The 19,750-nt window shown below is 34.7% G+C and overlaps 2 protein-coding genes across 3 annotated transcripts in view; both read left to right on the top strand.

Annotated features, from left to right (window-relative positions):
• LOC127866980 (uncharacterized) overlaps positions 1-17,053 on the top strand; it is a 96,393-nt gene extending 79,340 nt beyond the window's left edge. The window contains exons 1-4 of one of the 2 annotated variants that reach the window (XM_052407881.1): positions 13,698-13,973; positions 15,015-15,302; positions 15,659-15,861; positions 16,445-17,053. In XM_052407881.1, coding sequence (XP_052263841.1) covers positions 15,660-15,861; positions 16,445-16,557 — 315 coding nt within the window. In that variant the 5' untranslated portion in view covers positions 13,698-13,973; positions 15,015-15,302; position 15,659 and the 3' untranslated portion in view covers positions 16,558-17,053. Of the gene's footprint in view, positions 1-13,697; positions 13,974-15,014; positions 15,303-15,658; positions 15,862-16,444 lie in introns of those variants that run through there. The other variant, XM_052407882.1, reaches the window with a different exon arrangement.
• LOC127866976 (uncharacterized) overlaps positions 1-19,750 on the top strand; it is a 121,802-nt gene that overhangs the window by 72,289 nt on the left and 29,763 nt on the right. The window lies entirely within an intron of this gene.

Below are 19,750 nucleotides of genomic sequence, written 5' to 3'. Positions count from 1 at the left end.
AATAGTTTGTTGCTTACATGTAGTAATACAACTTTTCTTTAGTGTGAAATCAGCAATATAAAGCCAACGTTAAAATGTTATCTGATATATGCACGCACACTGATTGCTATTCTAGAATGTGTTTGAATGTTGTCACTTATAAAGCTTATATTGGATGTTTTTTTACATAGATTGTATCATTCATATGGAATAATGCTTTCATAACTACTACAACGTTAATGACACGTCAAGGACCACACAATAAGCTGAAAATTCGTAGGTTATTCGACAAAACTTATATACAATTTGATAAACAAGGAGGTAAAGGACCTCGATTGCCCCCAAAGTACTGCGTGAAAAGAACACAAACAAGTGGCTTTTAGAGCGGGAACAAATGTTTTTTAAAGATGTGTCTGGTGAAATAGGGTTTGGACTCACTTGACACACAGTTGGCCTATATTTAAAAAAGATACACATAACAAAAAGTCAAATATCCTTACCTAGTTTGGTAAAAAGTAATCATTTTTTTATATTCATCAGTATTGAGTAAAAAATGTGGCTTTTAGAGTGATAACAGCGGTTTTAGTACGATTTCATTTGGTTAATTAGGTTTTGAATGCACGTGATCCGGACTATTTTTTATATAGAAATTCTCCAGATAAACATTCAAAGTTTTAAAATTGAGTCATACATGTGGCTTATAGTTCGGTTAAAATATGTGTTCGGTGATTTTAGATGGTTGCCTAATATTTATACGCCGAAAAAGACGCTTGAAAATTTATTTTCAATATATACAATCTTACCAAGTTTCATCTAGATTGGATGCAACATGTGGCACCTTAAACTTTTTTTGTTTTTTACTCTCGCCTGGTATTGACTGATAACTATTATAAGGTGTATTGAATAAGAGCATTTTGTGCTCAGAAGAGCTTACATTTTAAATAATAATGGACTAATTGATTCCAATGAAATGTATATTTAGTATTTAGCTGCAGCAATTAAACGATGAGATCCAGAGGAGATAATTGTTTACGAAAATCGCTGATATATGCAGTCACAGTTAGTTCCCTTTATATGACAGCGTTATCTGATATGCATATTATTATGTTCAAAACATGTGCAATTAATACATGATCATATACAAGTAAATTATGAGCGGTTGGTGAATAAAAGACATACTCATCAACACTCTATCAGATCAATGCTATTTATTAACATTACATATATTGATTATGTTACGTTGAACAATTATTATGTTACTCAACATACATGACAACGTCTCCAATGAAGGCGCATGTGTTATAACCTCATTATATAAAACAAATAGTGCTATTAATCATTTGAGAGCAATTATTTAGTCGCCATCTATATAGTTTCTGTTTTGTGTTGTTTACAAATCAAACAATGAACGATTTTGAGTCGTGATGCGAACAAAATAACACCACGTGAGAGAGGTAGCCACTGTATTTTAATTATAGTAGACACGATTGTCTACTTATAAGCAGCGGTTTAAACATATGATACAGGCTCAAACATTATCAGGATGGCAAACGTCATATCAAATATAATGATAATGTTTTTGTACTGCTCAACGCGCATGTTCTGGACTGCATTTGGTAGTGGAAATTGTTTCGTTAAAATAATAATTATACAGTTAGTTCGCATTTATAGACAAATTGACAAGAATCAAGATATAATAATTGTTAAAATTAACGGATATTGTTCTATACATTCGGGGACCCTAACGATAAGCTTCATGGATAGCGTTTGTCGATTTATAAATTTCTTATTGGTTAATGCATAATGCTGGTTGGGGTTCCGAAGCTCAAAGATGAGACCAAGGGGATATTTGTTGAAAGTAACCACGCATTAAAATGACAATGAGGTTTTATGTCATATATATATCTAACCCCCTACATTCATTGTCTGTGTATGTTCCCATTTTAGTTGTGCAGCATTGCATATAAAGTAAGTATCGCTAAATGAGATTACGGATGTAAACAAGACGGCGTGATTTAATATAGAGTCGCAATTTGTTGTTGATAAAGGAGACTAACTGGTTATATGTAAGATACATGTGTTTTTCGTCGTCTTACTGACCGCTAACACTGTGATGCAAGGGAGTAAATTTATATTAATTGACTGACCCTGTATCACTCCGTGCGACGTATATAACAAGTCAACTTTCTAATGGTCCGTAGACAAAAACTAATCAGAGAACCCTTTCAAGGCTTCCGAACACCGTTTCCGCAAAGCATATCCACCAATTACATGTGTACATCAAATCAATCCATTATTTTGCATTCAATGATTTCTACCAAATCATTGTGTCGTGGTGTCAAATTAAGTCAAACTGACGACATTATCAATAGTTATCTGGTGTTGACTGCGCACACCGGAAGTCCCTACAGCTAGATTGCATGCCATTTTGATTATGAGCACCCATTATAGCGTTCACGATGTATATACTATTTTCTATGTTATAACTGAGGAAAATAGCAGCATGTGTTTCTCTCAAGTTTTATATCGATGTTGAGCCACAATGTTTAAGTCCACGTATCATGCTTATAAAGTCATTCCATATATGCATTAATGTTAAGGTTAATAGTTTAAGTAAAAAATAAGATTTGTTCGTGCTGTTTTTCTCAAGTGAAGTTTATACAAATAACAATGTTGATATATCGTACACGGTGCCGAATATGCGACTTTCGAAGCATCAATTGTTATTGAGAGTTTAAGATAATATGTTCGGCTTGTAATATGTTAAAACAAAGAATATCGCATTATTTACCGAGTTCAAATGTGCAAGTCAAGCTCGGCACAACTTTAACGAATATGGTCAATGAGAATTGTAATTGTGTGTGCCGATATTTTGTGTTTTGAATTCCATAAACTAATGAAGCTTATATACATATATAGGTATTGACCAATTGCATGAGACACAATGACTGACATGAGCTTTTCCAAACGCAAATAAATGAGTTAAGTATTCAAACATTTCATCTGTATTTGAAGCGTGTATGTTGTACATACCTGGAGATTCATTCGTGTCCATAATTTTAGTCTTTATATAGTTGTGTTTTATATGTTACTTTAATGGATCGAACTAAAGCTTTCTGTCAATGCCGTATGTGATAAATATGGTATTTGAAAGTCATATTGCCTATACTCCTGAATCGTTCAATGGTGACATGAATATTAGTTATATAATGCTTAATCTTACAGCCTTTTTATCACATACGAGATGCACTTGATACTCGTTTAGTTTTATTCAATCGTGTCTAAGCTATAAATTTTTTTTGCTACAACAATGGAGTATATAAATGATATAAATTACATTTAAATACATTACATTTTATTGATTTTAAATATGACTAGTTATGCTATGAGGAGACGTTTTGTTAACATTTACCTCTTTGTGGAGATGACCTTAGATTAAACCATGTATCATTGTATGTGTGCTTATTTTGTAAGATTGTGTTTTGTCAAGTACATGTGCTATGTGTCTTTAAGTTTGACAATATGTTAATTTCCATTTTTAAAGACGATATGCTATAATATCGGTTAAACTGGACCAGATGAAGTGGCACTTTGTGGGAAGTTCACTTACATGTCAATGTGTATCAAATTAAAAACATGCTTTGGCTAAGACATACACGAAGATTGATTTAGAGGTCACCATACCAGTTAGATTAATATATGTTTACCTTATAGTATCTTGATTTATGTTGATTTGTATATAATAACAACATTCTTCGTGTAATTTCTAAATAACACTCCTCATAAAATCATCCATTAGATGTGTCTCATTTTGCTTTGGCAGGAGATACACAAGACAACACACAAAAGCATTCTCGACAACTGATCGCGGGTCGATTTGAAAATTATGCTTGTCGAACAGAGTCATGCGCAGCCGTGGATACACGCATTCATCGTTACTCACCAAGCGGTTCGGCTGCCCTCGATCCATTACTGCTTCATTCATCATTGAACTTATACATTCAAGTAAAACATTTCAGACTTAAAGGCAATACATTAGGGTTTTCAAGTACATGTACGATGTCTATTGACTGTAAATTTATACAACGATTTATGTCTTGATGCAAAACACAAAGTATCATTGCAAATGATATCATTACCTCTCCTGCTAATTTGTTTTCAGCAAACAATTTAGAGCAATGAGCGTTGATGTCGTAATACGACATGTGCCAATTGTATCATGTGATAATAAAGTTGGCAAACTTTTTCAACTAGGTTTGATAATTAATCAAATACATTATTAAAATTATAAACACACATCCTGAATTATCAATTTCTTTAGCATAAAGTATCCAGTATATGTTAAATGATTTTATGATAATATTTATTGCATACTTCATGTTTGCGTTGATTTATCGTTTAATATTGATTGGCTGATATCAACTGGCCAACTTTTCCATTCTTGCAGACCTGAAAACAACAACTAACCGATTAAGAAATTAGAACTGCGTGCGTGAATAGAAATTTTTTGTATCATTTTCAATTTTATCATTTAATTTCAAAATGGTTTCATGCATTATTTCGTTATGGTTTGGAGTCGTCGTACACCCACAAATGTATTTTTCACTGTTGAACTGATCTTTTCCACTAAATAAATTGTTTTTCGCTTTAAATCAATTAGTTATAATATGCATGTAATCATGAATGATATAAGTATGTGGTCAACAGTATCATAGAACGTTTAACTACTGAATCAAAAAAGGAATACGTATCAACTGTCTATTGTGGCTCAGACTTTTGAGCTAACGGCATGGATGATGCTCGCATACATACAAACTCGCACGCAGTTACGCAAGAACATACATATGTGTATATGTAAACGTGAACTAAATCTATAAACTATTTAGCTGAAACGGTTAATACCGTTTGCCAGAACAGTGTTACTTCAAACTTTGCACAGCTAAAATAAAATCATTATATTTGCCCCTGCGCAATAAAAACAAACAATAACAAGCGGGATGACTAACAATACTTTGGATACTTGATGTGATGATTATGTTCTGCATATCGCGCATATAAAATATAGCATTATGTGAATAAATAGATTAATACATAACGCAGAATTCACACAGCAAAACGGAAACTGATTTCAAAATACTGACAACACTGTCGTTCTTAACATCAATATATGAAGTGTATTTAAATGCTCCACAGAAATCACAATTACTTAAAGACAATCATGGCATACATCCTCAGATAGACTTTTGGTCAAACTTCTACGCTACTACGCTACACGAAAGAAGAGGGACCAACGGACGCACGAACGAATTCAGTCTACACAGCTCCCTTCGGAAGTATAAACAGTTAAAAGATTCAGTAATCATAAATAGATACGCCTATGTATAACGTTGCAGTGCATATTTTGTATTAAACATAACGACAACCCACACTTGCCAATAACTATGAATGGCTCAAGTTAAAATCCCATCAAGTCAACGAGGCAAACATTTGAACGTTCATCTCCCAGCAGTTGACTAAGACTAGCAAACAGTGCAGACTCGGTATCTGGTAGAGAAAACATGTGTCAAAACGAGGTGCGTGAAGTTGACTCGCCGTTCGACGTTCGACATTAGCACAACATTCAAATTACCGCTTGTCGAGCAGGCTCGGCATTCCAGCTCCACATTTAGTTCGACATTCGGATATAGTGTTGTATGCTTATTTTCGAATGTTGAGCTGGCTCGGCTTTCCAGCTAAACATTCAGTTCGACATTCGGAAATAATGTTGTACGATTATTTTTGTTAAAACAAGGTATGTGGTGGCATTCTGCCTTGTAACAAGTAACTGTAATACAAGTTATACACACAGTTTTCGCTTTTCTTTTGATGCAATCTATCAGCAGGTATAGTTGTATTGAAAACGGATCATATTAATACATAATAATAATTGAAACACTTTTCGGGAAGGAAATTGCAAATATGGATGATACATACAAATGGTGAAACAAACATTACTGACCGACTAATTTTTGACATAGTTATGTACACAGTTATATTGTACAAGATACAGTATTTGTGATTTAGATTAAACATGGCAAATACATATAGAATACAATTAAATAACAAAAACAACTAAATACGCCTATACTTAGTTGTTGCAATAGTTAGCTTGTAAAAATATTATATAAACATAACAAACATTTCGAGGCACGTTAACATAATTAATATATAGGTAGTACTAAATTGATAACAAATCTTTTATTAAGTAATACTTATGGTAAGGTTTGTAATTGCAATTCTGTACCATGCGAGCCATCCTCTTGAATCCAATACTGTGACAGTTTATGTGACAATTAATTAACGATAATGGCTGTGTATCTGACAGTTTTAGGTAAACCTATTTTTACACTTTTACTCAGAACAGTATTAATTGAGCATTTAACCTACACTTTATATCGCGCTATTAAAGAGCGCTTTACATAAATATATTATACCACTGTAACAACAAATTCGTGTAATACTTAATGCCTGAATTACCTAAATGTTTGTCATTTGCATTTTTGTTTAAAACCAATGAGAGTGTCTAAAAAGTGTATGTTTTTTTAATATATATGTTTTGTATCCATGTAACCGAATGTGTAAAAGCGACAAACAACTGTTCTTGTCGCGAAAATAGTATCAAGTAAGGGAATATGCTATTCAACTTCGTCGAGAAGATATGAAGTACATGATTATTTTTTAACACACCATATTTGTCTGTTGAAGATATACAGATTTGCTCATTCACATAAATCCGTGTATAAGAAAAGATAACTGATACATACCAATACAAAATGCACATTTGTATAAAAACACATGAAATACTGGGTGAAAATGGTTAAAGTGAGATATTATTTAATATGCATATTTACATACACCAATGTAACTAAATTTTATGTGAGACGTATCTTTTTATTTAAAAATAATAGTTTCCCTTTACGATAACATCCATCCTAATGGTGAGGGACACTTGTAACCACGATGTCATGTTAAAGTATACTTATCCATTTACATACTGAATTATATTCATGGTTTCCTAACACAACCGGAAACGAGGTCAGTCCGTTTTATCAGGGTGTGTTAGGGATGCCCCAATTTTACGTGTTAGAATCTTAATGTTGCAATTAAGGGTAAACTTAACAGTATTAGTTAACTGTTTGTTTAACTTAATTGCAAAACTAAAATGTGATTATGAACGCGTGATTTAAATAATTTAATAGTACCAAAAGAAATATTTTAAATCTAAATAATATGAAATCAAATACAAATAACAACATAATGTTCTGAACATATTCATTCACCAGTTCCTTGACTTTACAAAGTCCAAATTCCCATGCTAAATGGAAAATGCTTTTCCATTTCATTGATATTGCGATTCAACTATCGAATTGTAAATCATTGTTTTATTTTTCCGTACCGAGACGCAGATTAGACTGCATTGAGCTTACTTAATCCTAAGATTGTCCAGCAATTGAGCCATGTGTACATGAGTATCGACACTTACATTAATAAGTAACTTTTGAGTTTCTTTTGAGTCTGACTCTAAGACTAATACGTAGTATGGTTATTGCAGGATTTAAACATTATCACAATATAGCACTTTTTTTTCATGTTTAAAGATTTTGTTTGATTTGTGTTTCTTTTATGTGTGTACTTACTTGCGAATCAACCAACATTGTTTTGCTGTTACCAAGCAAAGCACTTAATACCAATATACTTTTGAAAGGCCGGTTAGTAAAATAAGTTTCATAACAAAATTCAACATTTTATTAGAATTATTTCTCAGTAACACTTGCTATTCAACTTTGTTATTATAATGATTTTTAATAACACCAGCTATTCAATAGTTTAAATAACACAATACTTACTATTGCGTATTTACGCCTTTTCAAATATTAAAATGATCCTTAAGTATATACTGAAACCGCAGAAAACAGAAATCACATCTTACACAATGAAGAATATCGTATTATGGCTAGCGGAGAACAACCAATCCTCTTTATTCCATTCCGGAAAATTGTTTCATTGGCTTCATGAGGGACTGGATATATAACGGACCGCTTTATCTACTAGGCAACTACTATATGATACCTGAGAGAAATCTTATTGTAGCATCAGAACTGAGCAATGAGCAGCAGCTTCTGTGGGTTAGGATTATAACGGACATGATGGAGGAGGGGCCGAGACTATTACTTAGGTTGAAGACATTCCGACAGGCAATTATCGGGTATCCGGAACCACTTATTTGGTACAGCAAGATGAGAACTGAAATGGAGATGTGGATGTTGGAGTTATACAACAGACTGATGGAAATCATGGACACGAACTCAATGGTGGACGAGACTGATACTATCGTGCAGACATGCAGGAAACGTACTACTAAGATCAGACGAGGGGTCTTGTGGCGTATGGATCTGGAGGGCAGTACAGTTAATGGTATAAATATAACTGAGACGATGCTAAGCTAATAACACATTTAACATGTATCGGTGACACAGTTTAATACAAACATTTTTGTGTGTGAACATACTGGCCCAGTTTAAAGCGAGATCAGCAATTTGGAAATTTAATTTACATTACCTTTTCCGAAAGTTTCTAGTGTTACAGTCACGTCCCACGCTTTTATAGATCAGCGTGTGCAGAAAATTTCTGATAATTTGTAATGACGATTTTGAATGATTCGAGGAGAAAGATTATGACTGAAAAACAATTTTAACATATTTGATAGATTAAATACATGTGAATACATAAATAATAACGTCAGTGCTACCATTTTTACATGTAGTCCCTTTTTACTATTAACTAATGTGTTTCTTACATGTAATAATAATTATGTTTTATTAAGTGTGGAAATAACAATACATAACCAACATTAACATGATATATGTTATATGCAAGCATATTTATTTTTATTCTAGAATTTTTGTGAAAGCGGTATATAATATAGCTTTTTTCGATGTTGTTTTTGCATTGTTTTATCATGCGTTTGAGATCATGCTTTCCTAAATATGACTACGTTCATGACACGTTAAGGGCCCGAAAGCAAGCTGGAAATATGTTTGTTATTCGACAAAAGGAATCTAAAATTTTATAAAACATGGACGTTAAGGATCTCGATGACCCCAAAGTGCGTTCATACTACACATAACATTGTCTTCTTTACGGGTAAGAAAATCTTTCTAAGATTTGACTGGTGATGTAGTGTTTAAACACACTTGACTCAACATAGGCCTAGATTTAAAAAAAAAAGATAAACATAACCGAGATTCAAATATCATGACCATGTTTCATCATTAGTAATAAAGACAAAACTTATATTAATCAATATTGAATAATATATGTTGCTTTTAGAGTGGTTACAGCGATTTAAATACGATTTTATTTGGTGATTTATATTTTACTTGCATGTGATCCAGATTCAAATTTGATATATAAATAATCAAGATGAACATTCTGAGTTTTACTTAGATTGAGTCGTAAATGTGGCTTTCAGTTTGGTTAACACATGTGTTCGAAGATCGTGATATATTTTTAACGCACCTGACTCCTATTAAAACGATTTCAAACATATGATCAAGATGAACAGTCTGACTAAGTTTCATCGAGCTCGGATAAAAAAGTTGACATTATAAACTTTGAAGTTTTGACGGACGCCGGGCATTGACTGATCACTTGTATCAGCATTTCTAAATTGAGCATTGTGTGCGCAGAAACGCTAGAAATGCCAATAATAATGGCCTTCAGTAGCCGTATCTGATAATAATAATAATAAACTGATACTCTATCCACGTGAAAACCTCAGCTGAGTGAACACGGAATAGACGGCCTTGCTCGTTTATGGCGTACTTCATTTGGAGCACGCAGGGTTGATAAACTCGTATCATTATACCGATCGCTGCCGAGTATCACACGTCCACTGTCATCACATCAAAGGGCCTTACGTATGAAATTTACCAACTTACGGGCTTTCCGCTTAAGAAAAGGTATAAAATGACCAGGAAAAACGCCATCAATCTCCATTCTGAATATTGTTTTTTCGTCTGGAATCGTTTGTATTTCTATACCTTCTTCCAAGGCAATTGCCATTCATAAAACGAAGATAGTATCGCAGTCACTTTCAAAAACGCAGGTCAGCCTTGCTTCCTGCTGTGTGTAAGGCTTCAGTTTGGTTCAGTGCTGTAAATAGTAAAATCACTTTTTCTGTACATGTCGATCCTGAAACGCCGTAATTCTGGCCCATAACCAAACCATGTCAAAAGCAAACTGAGCTCTGAAGAATAATTTCCATTCCGTCTCTGAAACGATTTGACACTACAATTTGCACACATTCAATGTCATACATGTAACTTTTTATAGCGAAACAATTCATTCACATTAAAATGCGATACAAGTAACATGTTATATTCTACATTGAAAATTCTGAGCTTAAAACAATGCTACTGAGAACGTCAAACAATTCAATACATTACACAACGAATAGCATTGTATAAGTATTATTGCATAAACTCTATCTATAATGCCCTTTGGCGGGGTGCAGAAACTTGGCAAAAGGAGGGCTTGAACGTGAGAAATCGTGTATTAACAATGCGATTCACGTGCCGTTCAAGCCCTGTGTTTTTCATATCCATAATCTGGTCCACGCGCAGTTACTTTTCTTCTCCAGCCTTCGACGACTTTCCAAGCATAAATGGGGAACTGAATAAGCACCAGTTTCCTCATGCATGCAGGGATAATGACTATTTCAATCCACTTTTCAAGTTATACCATCTGCACTCTCTTGACAACATCTTTATTTTATTGGCAACGTCAATGAAATAAAGCTGTTGTCAAGAGACTAAGGTTATTTACTCAACACTTTCAAAAGACTTTGCTGTAAATGTAAGTGTTCATTACCTTCAACGTTCCTGCTGTAAATTCCAAAATAATTCCTCATTTCTTACTTTGGGCGGATGCATTTCAACTTTGCATTAATCCACTGTTTAAACACATTTTAAATCGACAACTGCCTATTCGAAGGTATAGCCTCGTCATTTCGGATGATGACAGAGTGAGGCATATGTAAAACACAACCTTGAACTGTATTGAAATAATCGAATTATTCTGTCGATGTCGAATGAACTAAACATATTGTTTTCAATGTTATTTAAAATTCTTTTGGTATTTGTGATTTGTTTATGCAATAATAGCGAAAATACACATTTACTCAGACATGATCATCTGCGGGCGCTCTCAAAATCCGTTCCTGCCCTCGTGCTGCGCACTCGGACAGGAACGGATTTTTCGAGCGCCCGCAGATGATCATGCCCTCGAAAACGTGTATTATCCCTATATTCGTGTACATTATTGATTATCATAGGAATATAATACAATAACAAATTACGAAATACATGTTCATATATGTTTGACAGCGTATTTATGTCATACTTCATAATACCTTTTATGAGGAAATTCAATTTGCTCTATTGTCTGTTGCTAAAGATGGATTAAACATCTGTTATCATACATTGACATGAATATGTATAGCGTTGCAGTGCATATTTTGTATAAAACAACATACACTTACCAATAACTATGAATAACACTGGTTCAAATCAAATTAAGTCAACGAGGGAAACATTGGAGCCTTCCCCCAGCAGTTGACTAAGACTAGCGAATAGTGCCGGCTCTGTATCTGGTTAATAATATATAGGTTAAAACGTAGCTTGCAATCAAGTTGCATTTCAAAGACTTTACAGCCACAACATTTACACAACATCATGTCTGCAGTTTTTATTGAAATGGTAAGCTTCTCGTTTCTTTATTAATTATCGACAATAACGTATTACTATATCTAAAGCATATTAAGAATTTCATATCAGCATACAATTATTTTGTGTGTGATATAGTCAAAGATATTTCTTGTTAATATACGCTTTCATTAATACTTGATGACTTGTTAAACCAAACAACAAATACATACGTAAAACATGTATTATTCTTTATTTGGAAGAAACCACCCATAAACAAGTAGTTCTTTAATAAATACACAAGTATTAAAAGGCTAGGTGTATGGTGGCTTCCATTTTCTATATCGTTCGCGATGCGGGATTACAAGCGTCGATAAACGACACTAGGACAAAAAATACCTCGTACTTTCGCTAGCATTTTGGCGTCTCTAATGAGTATAAGAAGCAATAAAAATAGTAGCAGTAGTAGAAGTAGTAGAAGAAGGAGTTGAACACGTAGTGGTAGTAGTCGTTGTAGTAGTAGTTGTTGTTATTGTTGTAGGTGTTGTTGTTGTTGAAGGAGAAGAAGAAGTCGTAAAAGTAGTTACTGTCCGTAGTCTATAAGAAGAAACTAGTATTATTATCTTACCGCAAATGTGTGACGTTCATTTCAAATTCATATGCCGACTATTTTCTTTATTAAGTTGATAGACCAAGTGACGGTATATATAGAGAATAACAGGTTACTGCTTGATCTGTTTGTAATATATCAGTAAAGGCCTAGAATAATATAAAGGCGAGGCTTGCCAAGTCGTTATTTTATTCGTGCCGAGCCTGATATATTACAAAAAGATCAGACAGTTACCTGTTTTTCTGTTTATCATACCTCTACGTCCCCGATTTTGAAGAAATAATGACAAAAAAATGCTTAAAAGCTGCAGTTTTAGCTGGAAAGAATATGGCTGTTGTCGTTTGACGTTTTAATAATGACGTCATGAGCACGCGAGCTTAATATTTGTAAAACATGTTGTTTTGCTGTTTGTTTTGCATTTTGTGTTTGAAATAGGATGTATGTCGACATCATCAATATGTCATGATTCATTTAAAAGGTTCATGTGATGTTCGTCCGAAGTCCTCAAACACGCCCCCTTGCAATCAGAACGACACTAAACACGAACGGGATTAGACATAGGATTGTGGACAGGTATTTAAATATCGTTTTTATAATTTAGCTGTGTATATAGTTGAATGAACTGTGTGAAGTTCTTTATATTTTCATGTAATACGTTTTTCTCTCAATTTCAATCGTAATGAAATATTAATAAGTGCAAGAACATTAAATTGATATTAGTTTGTTAAAATCTTTTAAAACGAAATGTAAAGGATACAACGCTTCACGCGTATGAACTATCAAATAGAGCTTGTTCAAGGACGATCATTTTATTGTAAATTATCCACCAATACGCCAGAACGTGTATGTCCCAAACATAAAAGTCTTGTCTTCGCAAAATAAACCTCACGTCATTTCATTCAAGTAAGACCTGTTTAGATTTATTAGCGGCAACATGGGACACCTGCGATAGTTAACTTGGTGAAATGGCATATACGTTGGTTCCAGACTTTATATAATTGTGAATTAAATTTTAGAAAAAGCAATATTAAACTACTGTTTGCAGAGCTAATATTTGTATGAATGTCAAGGTCTTACAAATAAGTGTTTCCTTTAACCCGACCGACCCTTTTTTACAACGGACCCTTATTTTTCCCAAGTCATGCATGACTAACTAGTTGCATTTCGTACAGCCAGTCGAGTTGTCAACAAAACTTAAGTCTTTTTTAAATGTATCTGACCATAGTCGCATCTATAATTGATTCGTATTACTATTCCTAAGCTGGCATTACTGTAATTAATATAATATAATTCATGAGTTTACGAAATATTTATTTAAACGCAATATTTTGATTTAATGCTTTAAAGTTTTTCTGTATTAAATATTTGCAAGTAATATGCAAAAGCCTTGCAATAATTTATTCAATTAAAACGGAGTATTTCTTTTGATCGGGCAATCTGCTCTGGTAGTTTCAAGGTGGCGTTGAGTCCTTTTCAGGATTCGCTGCGCTGTTACTTGGAGGAGACGCCGGGGGGTTCGTAGGGGCAGAGTGGGTCGGGCAAGGCGGGGCGAGTGGCGACCCATTTGGTATGAGCGGGGACTACAAAGACAACGGGTTTGTTTGGCTCGATGTTCCCAGGACAAGGGGCCGTAGATCCAAGTAAGTTCGTTGATTAGGTTTCCTTGAACTTCAACCTTTAACAGACTGTTCAATAAGTTCATTTCGTTTTGTTTCGCGCATTCTTGGTCTGTTTTCTTGTTTAGCTCATGATGTCAATGGACGGTTTTGCAGGCGTTGACAGAAGTAAACAAACACCATTAGAATTAGTTAATAAAGTACTAAATGCTTCATTAACCTTATCAAAGTATGTACAAGTAGTACTTCGAAATGATGATAATCTCATATATTGTTTATAGTTTTTCGAGATATTGGCAAAACACAAAGCGCATGAGCTTGAGATAAAAGCTATTTGGTTACCTACATACCGAAATATAGCGGACACGTTAACGGCATATATTTTAATATTAATCTAAAACGCTAGAGTTAAACAATTTTCAAGGACACTGAACATTTAAGCGTGGGTCTGGATTACACATTAAAATGAAAGTGAATCCGACAATTTATTAATAAAAACGCAAATAACGCATTTCATATCTTTTTCTTTGCTTTTCAGGTCACATGCGAGATTTTGTATTTAAATCGCATGCTCCCATGTTTTATGTTTATTTTGTTAATATTAAAGTAACGTTTGCGTTTGGAACCTAACATGTTGCATATAAATTATATTCCTCACACGATGTTTGCATGCACTGGTGATACTCAGCATAATGATGGTTTTAGGTAATGAAAGCACAAAATTGTTTCTTAATTTTATCGTTATTTTATTCATCTGAAAGATGCATCTTTTATTATCTTTATTTTTAATTTTCTCTCCTCACTGTTTTGTCTCTGTCCGTGGCACGTAGATTATATTATTTATCGATATGATAATACTCATACATATTGAAATTATTATCCTTGAATGTGCTATTATTTTGAATGTTGTTTATTCTGAGTTAAGAAAACAACAACACTATTTTATTGTTACGTTGGTAATCATTACCAACGTATGAAAACTCACGCGTCAGAAAAATCCCACCACGTACGAGTACCTTAAAATGATTTCAGTTTATTTCATCGGAAGTGTGTTTCATGTTCCAGATCAGTTTGGCTCTTCTCTCGGTACATGAGCAGGTAAGGACCTGGGAGCTCTGTTCAGTGCTCTCTGTGGCGGTACTGACGGTGCTGGAGGTGCTGGCGGTGCTTGCACTACCGGTGCTGGAGCCGGTGCTCAGGCCGGAAGTGGTGCCCCAGCAGGCGCAGCTGGGGTGGGAGCGGGACAAGAAATGGATTCGTTTGCAACGGGAGGAGCGCTGGGAGGCGCGGGAGCAGCCGGAATGGCCGCCGGTATGCTGAACCCTATGGGACCGAACCGTCCGTTTGTACAAGGTGAGGGCGCCTTTTTTCGAACTTTATTGAGACATACCCCACTATGATCGGGTCTTGTCAATCAGAGATCATAGGATAAACATAAGTAACGACTGAAGCATTAACTCAACACAAAACAACAGCTATTATTTTAATAATGTAAAGAGCATGCGAGAGACTTTTTCATTTAACATGATCACTAAATTAATAATCTAAGAGGTTTGTGCTTAGCGGTTATACATCTTCACATAATGCATCATAACTTATTTTTGACATCCGATGTTAAGTTAGACGGACTCCGGGGCCAGAGTCATCCTCATAATCTTTAAAGGTAAGAGCCTTATGGTATCAGATAAGATATAGTCATTCTGTTGTAGCATGACCCCTGTTCTGGTCATGGATCTTATAAAGGGCCGCCCTAGACCGGTGCCGATGGACAATGCACAGGAAGCGGCGGCTATGCGCGCCATGGGCACGACCCCGGACCTGTTCTCCGACACTCTGGGTTACAAGATTCAGCTGCAACAAAGCATTCTGTTTGGGTGCGCGTTAGTGTCGGCCGCGCTCGGAGCGCAAGCGGGTAAGTAAATGCGTGGTATATGTTATTGTGAATACAATAGGTTGTTGTTGATGATGGTGATGATGATGATGATGATGTTGATGATTATAATGATGATGATGATGATGATGATGATAATGATGATGATGATGATGATGATGATGATGATGATGATGATGATGATGATGATGATGATTATGATGATAATGATAATGACGATGATGATGATGATGATGGTGATGATGATGATGATGATGATGATGATGATGATGATGATGATGATGATGATGATGATGATGATGATGATGATGATGATGATGATGATGATGATGATGATGATGATGATGATCATTATGATAATGATGATCATTATGATGATGATGATGATGATGATGATGATGATGATGATGATGATGATGATGATGATGATGATGATGAGATGATGATGATGATGATGATGATGATTATGATGATGATGATGATTATGATGATGATGATGATGGTGATGGCGATGATGATGATATATAGCGACTAATTTATTAATGCATAATCGTCATGATTTATGTTTTATTTACTAGGACTTTAATGTTCATACTAATTTCAGGTTCAGTGTTAACATGCCCGCGTAGAGATCTGCGTTTTGATGAACTTACTTGGACCGAAGATCAGACAAACAAGAAGGGGATACATAGAGGGAACGTGTTGGCTGTTAACTGAAAGTACGAACGGTTTAACAACGTATTGCATGACCACAGGTAGCAAGGCCGAGGGGCTTACCCGCTTTCTGGAGAGTGACGCGGACATCATGATTGTAAATTTACTTATGTGCATAGAAGATGGTGCTGATTCTGACATACTGCCAAGGGAGACTATTGTGTTTAAATGTGTTTAAATTAAGCACTTTAATGTGTTACCATGGTCACTGTAGACTTCTAGTAGAGCCATTTGGAATAATACCCCGATTCATAAACGATGCCCTTTGTTATGATGACAATGGGCGTACTGTCCTGTGAAGCGACTTAAATGTAAATTCATTGTTTGATATAGAAATTGAGCAAACCGAAGTACGACATGAACGTGCAGGACCTTCACTTCCGAGTTCACATAATGGAAACATTCATATAGTCACAGTTTTTTCTGTTCCCTGCCACTGCCCCCGTATACTGCAAAGATGGGCTTAACGACGTCGGCATTGGCCCGCACCAGATATCGTCCAAAATGTTAATAGGCGCTTAAGTTTCCACTGTAGGATGTATAGGTAGTGAATTCAGACATGTAGAGTGGAGAATGAGTTTTAATACGGGGGAGAATGGGCTCATGAGCAGTCTTAATACCATTCAGGTTTACATTTATGTTATATTAAAATGGTGCAAAAGGATTTACTAAAGCCTGTAAAGAAAGAAATAACATCATACACTGTGACAAACATTGTATTGTGGCTTGCAGAGAACAATCCACAAGCATAATTCCATGAAAAGAGTTTGCTTTACTTGGTGAATGAAGGACTAGAAAAACTAAGAAATGCTATTGTAACGAAATGTCGGCCATATTACATGATACCAGAACGAAATCTGATGGCAGCCTGTGGACTGAATGGAGAGCAGAAGCGGATCTGGGTAGCTACTATCACTGAGATGATGAAAGACGGTCCAAAGTTAATTTTCAGATTGCCGAAGATACGATTATCCAGAGCCCATGATGTGGTACAGCGTGAAGAAACTTGAACTGCTGTATCTGACGTTACAGAACAGAATTGCGTATAGCACAGATGAGACTATCGTGGTAAATGCGTCTAATCCCAAGATATAGGTGATATTGAGATGTCTGAATAAAATAGCGAGAGAGATCCTTCAGATGATGAATTGAGAATTTATCCCATGAACTTATGTTACACAATTTGCTACAATAATTATTAAATGTATGGTGTATACAAAATAAATTAATTTGTAAGTGCATAATTGTAGTTTGCTATCAGGAATTATAATTGTTTGTAAAATATATATCTACAAAAGTTTTGTTAGTAATTAATGAAACCCACTGCCCGAATTTTTAATTTACATACAGGTACACTATCGCAATATTTACCTTATGCATATTTTACATTCAAAAGTCGGTAATCTGTTGCTCAGGTCTCCTTCATACATATGCATATATATTCATTAAATTAAAAGCGTTTTAATTCCATGTTATTATCGTTTAATTTGAGTTGCAATTCTATGAGGTTAAATTTTATTTACACTTTAATGTATCATGAATATTGCTGGAGCAAATGTGAGGTTGAGCGCTCTAAAACCATTTTTCAACCTGCTATGCTTTTCATTGACCGTTCAAAGGCGGTGACCCCAGCTTAATTCTTCTATGTGTGTATGTTGTTTCGTATTGTGTTATTTCGTACTGTTTGGCAATTTGTCACTTGCCTTAAATAAAGTGTAACATAATTACACATTGTTCATGGAGAACACACAGTAACAGATAAAGTTTATTTCTGTTTTCTTTACGTTTTATTTCTGCTTATTAACACAACACAAAAGTTTTCATAATGTTTGTCAAATACAAGATACATGCGAAGCCCGTAACGGGCCCGCCTCGCAAAAGCAAGCAATAATACGTCTTCTATGTTCGACTGCTCAAGTATGACTGTTTTATTAAAATAGATATAAACAAGGAAAGCTTTGATAATTTTATTTCGTTTCAAATTCCGATTGGCCGTTTAAAGTAGAGTTTATTTAACGTGTACTATTTTGATTGGCCGTATATAAAACCACATGCCTGTAACATAAATGACGTATGCAACGGCAATGGACACATAACGAATACATATGGAATTGACCGAAGATTGGCACATAAGGTAAGCAAATATTCGTGCCCAGTACTTATTGACATTTGATAACCCGAGGCTACTGAAATGTTGTTCAAGGTGGCCGCCTATCCTAGACCGCATGAAATCTGGTACAAATTTCGACTAACATATTAATCCAACAATGCCCCAAATGTGCGTTTTGTGTGCGTTATGTTACAAAAGGACCAACAAATTGTATATAATGAGAATGCAATACTGCTTCAGCAGCTGGAGTTTCACTACTATTATAATGCAAGCGTATTCACCCTGAAATCGTGCTATTAATTGCAGCACGATCCCCATGTTTCAAGGTCTTTTTAGTGTTTTTCAATGTTCTGGAAAACAAAGTCATAGACGGCGAAACACAAATGCATATATTTAAGAAAAAGCTTGCAGGTCTATTACGCGGAACAAAATGCGGACGATGTAGCCTGATACCCGGCCCTACGTTGGAAATCAATAAGTGCGGCATACATTTTAATTAATTGTAATTTTACATAATAGTATGTGTGTTTTTTCCCATGTATGTCACTACACATTTGTTATACATTTGTTGAATATGTTTGATACAGTTCTTTCCTAAAGGATACAGCAGCAAATATACTAAATTGTCGAACATATTTGTATCATTACACAAGATGTCATTTACCTTTGTACTGACGATTGTTTTTATTTGGAGCTGTACTTTTTGAAACAATATACAATTCAATGCTAAATACCGTGTAGTTGATATGGATTTATGCTTCTGTGTTCTTCCATTGTTTTTCATTTTATTGCACTGAGCTGTATCGTTGGATTTTAAAAGGTTTTTGTAAACTTAAAAACCGCCCCGTCTAAATCGTACATTTATAAATGCATGCTATATTTCAGATATAATTTTTTTAATAATGATTTACACTTGATTCACAAATGCATTTGGGTGGTACGTTTCTATCGTTTTGCAGAACAGCTAAACATTTAGATATACATGTTAATATAGCTATTTTAGGGCGCAATATAAACACTTTCAGGAGGAACTTACAATTCAGATGTAGGTTACATATAAATACACATAAAAGACATGCAGTTAAT

This window comes from Dreissena polymorpha, chromosome 2 (assembly GCF_020536995.1).
Source record: "Dreissena polymorpha isolate Duluth1 chromosome 2, UMN_Dpol_1.0, whole genome shotgun sequence".
Taxonomy (NCBI): Eukaryota; Metazoa; Mollusca; class Bivalvia; order Myida; family Dreissenidae; genus Dreissena; species Dreissena polymorpha.
The sequence above is the reverse complement of the archived record's forward strand: the minus strand, read 5'-3'. Positions and strand labels throughout refer to the sequence as shown.